This window comes from Trichomycterus rosablanca, chromosome 18 (assembly GCF_030014385.1).
Source record: "Trichomycterus rosablanca isolate fTriRos1 chromosome 18, fTriRos1.hap1, whole genome shotgun sequence".
Lineage (NCBI taxonomy): Eukaryota > Metazoa > Chordata > Actinopteri > Siluriformes > Trichomycteridae > Trichomycterus > Trichomycterus rosablanca.
Genome location: NC_086005.1, coordinates 535,001 through 540,000, shown reverse-complemented (window position 1 = coordinate 540,000; position 5,000 = coordinate 535,001). Strand labels below are relative to the sequence as shown.

The window sequence follows — 5,000 nt, the reverse complement described above, 5'->3', positions numbered from 1 at the left end:
GTCGCCGCCTCGGTGAAGCTCATCGTGGACTGCTTGTGTGTTTTACAGGGAGATTTTGTGATGGAGTACGTCGGGGAGCTGATCGATCCGGACGAGTGTCGGCAGAGACTCGGCCACGCCAGCAGGAACCACATCACCAACTTCTACATGCTCACCCTCACCAAGGTACCACGCCACGCCCTGTTTCATTCGATTCGGTTCTGTTTCCACTCAGGCTCAGTCTTTTTGATTCCCTGACACAGTTGATGACTCTTTGACTCACTTACTGACTCACTGACTCTCCTTAATGTCTGAATATTTGACTCTCTGTGTTGACTCACTCGATGATACTGATTCTCATTGTCTCAGTCAGCTGCTCCCTAAATGACTCCATGACTCTTTGAATCACTTATTGACTCAATGACTCCCTGTACTGTCTGAATATTGACTCTGTGCCTCACTGAGTTGACTCACTTGAGGCTGATTCATGTATTGAATCTTATTCTCTCAGTCAGTTGCACTGTAAATGACTCCATGACTCTTTGAATCACTTACTGACTCACTGACTCTCCTTAATGTCTGAATATTTGACTCTCTATGCCTCACTGACTCACTGCGTTGACTTACTTGATGTTGATTCATGTAGTGACTCTTATTTTCTTAGTCAGCTGATCACTGACTCATTGAATCACTTTATAGTTCCACCACTAAATAATGGTTATGATTCATTAACTCGATTCATTGACTCCCTAAATCACTTAATCCTGAGTGACTTGTTCAACAGCAGCAACCTGGCAGTGGTGGGACTTGAACCAGTGACCTTCTGATTATTATACGACATCCTACCCAAGGTGCTTAAGTTAATGACCTTGGCATAGGTCAGAATGTAATGGAATGTAGTGTATAGTATGGTATTTGGGACGCAGCAGTTACGTGTCTAATGTTACGTGTGCGGCCTGACACAGCAACTCTCATGCTGATTTATTTTATAACATATGTGTGATTTGGGACACAGCCCCTGACCTTATAAATCTGACCCGGTGAGATTGGGGGTCCTGTGACGGCTCCGCTGCTGCTCGGTTCGGGGCGATGGCAGTTAACGGGGCGTGTCGTTTTGGGGTGTTTGTTGCAGGACCGTGTGATCGATGCCGGGCTGAAAGGGAACCTGTCTCGCTTCATCAATCACAGCTGCAGTCCAAACTGTGAGACGCAGAAGTGGACGGTGAACGGAGACCTCCGCATCGGACTCTTCACTCTGTGTGACATCACTGCAGGTGAGTCAAGGAGCTTTGATCTGATTGGCCGAGAGCAGGGATGAAGTGGAGGTTAAGTGGAAGAGGGGTTTTATACCCTCAGTGAGCAGATCCAGGGGGTAAATACAGCACGAAAAAACATTCTGTGTGTGTGTGTGTGTGTGTGTGTGTGTGTGCAGACACTGAGCTGACGTTTAACTATAATCTGGACTGTTTGGGGAACGGAAGGACGACGTGTCACTGCGGATCAGAGAACTGCAGCGGCTTCCTGGGTGTCCGACCAAAGGTACACACACACACACACACCTGAACACACCTAAACACACCTACATATCTACACACACCTAAACACACCTACATACACACATCTACAAACACACATACACACACATACACATCTACCTACACACACACCTACATACACAAACTCACCTGCATACAAACACATCTACACAACTACATGCACATATCTACACACACACACACACATACTGTATACATCAACATACACACATCTACACATACACCTACACAAACATACACACCTTTACACACACACATACACATCTACATATTTACACACACACACATTTACATACACACACACACACACATCTACCTACACATGCACACACACATCGACTTACACACACACACACACACACACACCTACAGTCACACACATTCACACCTATACACACTCTTACTTACACACCTACAGTGTATCACAAAAGTGAATACACCCCTCACATTTCTGCAGATATGTAAGTATATCTTTTCATGGGACAACACTGACAAAATGACACTTTGACACAATGAAAAGTAGTCTGTGTGCAGCTTATATAACAGTGTAAATTTATTCTTCCCTCAAAATAACTCAATATACAGCCATTAATGTCTAAACCACCGGCAACAAAAGTGAGTACACCCCTTAGTGAAAGTTCCTGAAGTGTCAATATTTTGTGTGGCCACCATTATTTCCCAGAACTGCCTTAACTCTCCTGGGCATGGAGTTTACCAGAGCTTCACAGGTTGCCACTGGAATGCTTTTCCACTCCTCCATGACGACATCACGGAGCTGGCGGATATTCGAGACTTTGCGCTCCTCCACCTTCCGCTTGAGGATGCCCCAAAGATGTTCGATTGGGTTTAGGTCTGGAGACATGCTTGGCCAGTCCATCACCTTTACCCTCAGCCTCTTCAATAAAGCAGTGGTCGTCTTAGAGGTGTGTTTGGGGTCATTATCATGCTGGAACACTGCCCTGCGACCCAGTTTCCGGAGGGAGGGGATCATGCTCTGCTTCAGTATTTCACAGTACATATTGGAGTTCATGTGTCCCTCAATGAAATGTAACTCCCCAACACCTGCTGCACTCATGCAGCCCCAGACCATGGCATTCCCACCACCATGCTTGACTGTAGGCATGACACACTTATCTTTGTACTCCTCACCTGATTGCCGCCACACATGCTTGAGACCATCTGAACCAAACAAATTAATCTTGGTCTCATCAGACCATAGGACATGGTTCCAGTAATCCATGTCCTTTGTTGACATGTCTTCAGCAAACTGTTTGTGGGCTTTCTTGTGTAGAGACTTCAGAAGAGGCTTCCTTCTGGGGTGACAGCCATGCAGACCAATTTGATGTAGTGTGCGGCGTATGGTCTGAGCACTGACAGGCTGACCCCCCACCGTTTCAATCTCTGCAGCAATGCTGACAGCACTCCTGCGCCTATCTTTCAAAGACAGCAGTTGGATGTGATGCTGAGCACGTGCACTCAGCTTCTTTGGACGACCGACGCGAGGTCTGTTCTGAGTGGACCCTGCTCTTTTAAAACGCTGGATGATCTTGGCCACTGTGCTGCAGCTCAGTTTCAGGGTGTTGGCAATCTTCTTGTAGCCTTGGCCATCTTCATGTAGCGCAACAATTCGTCTTTTAAGATCCTCAGAGAGTTCTTTGCCATGAGGTGCCATGTTGGAACTTTCAGTGACCAGTATGAGAGAGTGTGAGAGCTGTACTACTAAATTGAACACACCTGCTCCCTATGCACACCTGAGACCTAGTAACACTAACAAATCACATGACATTTTGGAGGGAAAATGACAAGCAGTGCTCAATTTGGACATTTAGGGGTGTAGTCTCTTAGGGGTGTACTCACTTTTGTTGCTGGTGGTTTAGACATTAATGGCTGTATATTGAGTTATTTTGAGGGAAGAATAAATTTACACTGTTATATAAGCTGCACACAGACTACTTTTCATTGTGTCAAAGTGTCATTTTGTCAGTGTTGTCCCATGAAAAGATATACTTAAATATCTGCAGAAATGTGAGGGGTGTACTAACTTTTGTGATACACTGTATACACACATCTACATAAACACACACATCTGCATACACACACATTTACATATACACATCTACACTCATCTACATGCATCTACATTAAAGATTAATGTAATCTTAAGGGTAAGATTAAACCCTTACAGCTCATTCAAAATGCAGCTGCACGTCTGGTTTTTAACCAGCCCAAACACTGCCACATCACCCCACTGCTGCGTTCTCTTCACTGGCTTCCTGTAGCTGCACGCATTCAGTTTAAAACACTGACGCTCGCCTACAAAGCCAAAAATGGACCAGCCCCAAGCTACCTTCGGGGTCTAATCAAACCCCGCTCTGTACCACACAACCTCCGAGCCTCTAGTCTCGCTCGACTTGAGCCCCCATCCAGGACTAAAGGAAGACAAGCATCAAGGCTGTTCTCTGTTCTAGCGCCGAAGTGGTGGAATGAACTTCCTCTGTCTGTCCGAACATCTGAGTCTCTTGCTGTCTTTAAAAAACGATTAAAAACCTTCATCACCTTTTTACTAAACACTTAGGCTGACTTGTACTTATTCACTAACATTTTGTTCCATTCTTTTCCATTAAAAAAAAAAAAAAAAAAAAAAAAAAAAAAGCCTTTTAACAGGTTTTAGCAGAGTTGTGTTCTTTGACTGTTGTTTACCTAAACTTGAGAAATGAAATGTTCACTATAGAAGCACTTCTGTAAGTCGCTCTGGATAAGAGCGTCTGCTAAATGCCGAAAATGTAAATGTAAATGTAAATGTACATACACGCCTATATATGCACTACATACACATATCTACATACACACACACACCTCTGCATACAGGCACACACACTGTGAATGTGCTTGTGCTGGGTGTGAGTGGCGTGTGCAGAACGGTGTGTGTTTCAGGTTAGAATCTGGACACAGAACAGCAGAGATTGAAATGTTTTATTTCTGTTACGTTTGATCACTTTGTTTTCTGATTTATTTCTGTTCCGTCATTAATTTATTGTGAAACTTTATTTTTATTATTTTTATTTTCTTCTCCTTCACTGTTGTCTGGTTTTTGTGGGGGATCAGAGCGCGGTGGCGATGGAGAAGGAGGAGAAGGTGAGGAACTCCAGGAGGAAGAGGAAGGTGAAGGCGGAGAGTCGCACCCATGACTATTACTGTTACTGCTGCGGAGAGGGCGGAGAACTCGTCATGTGCGACAGGAAGGACTGTCCGAGAGCCTATCACCTGCTCTGCCTCAACCTGACCACGCCCCCTTTCGGTATGGACTGCTCTCCGCTCGCTTCGTTTTAGTGCGTCTTAGCTTAATGGAGATTAACTTACTGAGTGACTCCCTGAATTACTTATTCTTATTACTTACTCCAAATGACTCACTGAATGATTGGCTGAGTGACTCACTAAATAACTCGATGATTGACTCTTTAAATG

General features: G+C 44.7%; 1 protein-coding gene across 3 annotated transcripts in view; it reads left to right on the top strand.

Annotated features, from left to right (window-relative positions):
- nsd3 (nuclear receptor binding SET domain protein 3) overlaps nucleotides 1-5,000 on the top strand; it is a 36,894-nt gene that overhangs the window by 26,711 nt on the left and 5,183 nt on the right. For all 3 annotated transcript variants that reach the window (XM_063014225.1, XM_063014227.1, XM_063014224.1), the window contains exons 19-22: nucleotides 49-165; nucleotides 1,112-1,253; nucleotides 1,412-1,518; nucleotides 4,641-4,833. In XM_063014225.1, the coding sequence (XP_062870295.1) occupies nucleotides 49-165; nucleotides 1,112-1,253; nucleotides 1,412-1,518; nucleotides 4,641-4,833 (559 nt within the window). The remainder of the gene's footprint in view (nucleotides 1-48; nucleotides 166-1,111; nucleotides 1,254-1,411; nucleotides 1,519-4,640; nucleotides 4,834-5,000) is intronic.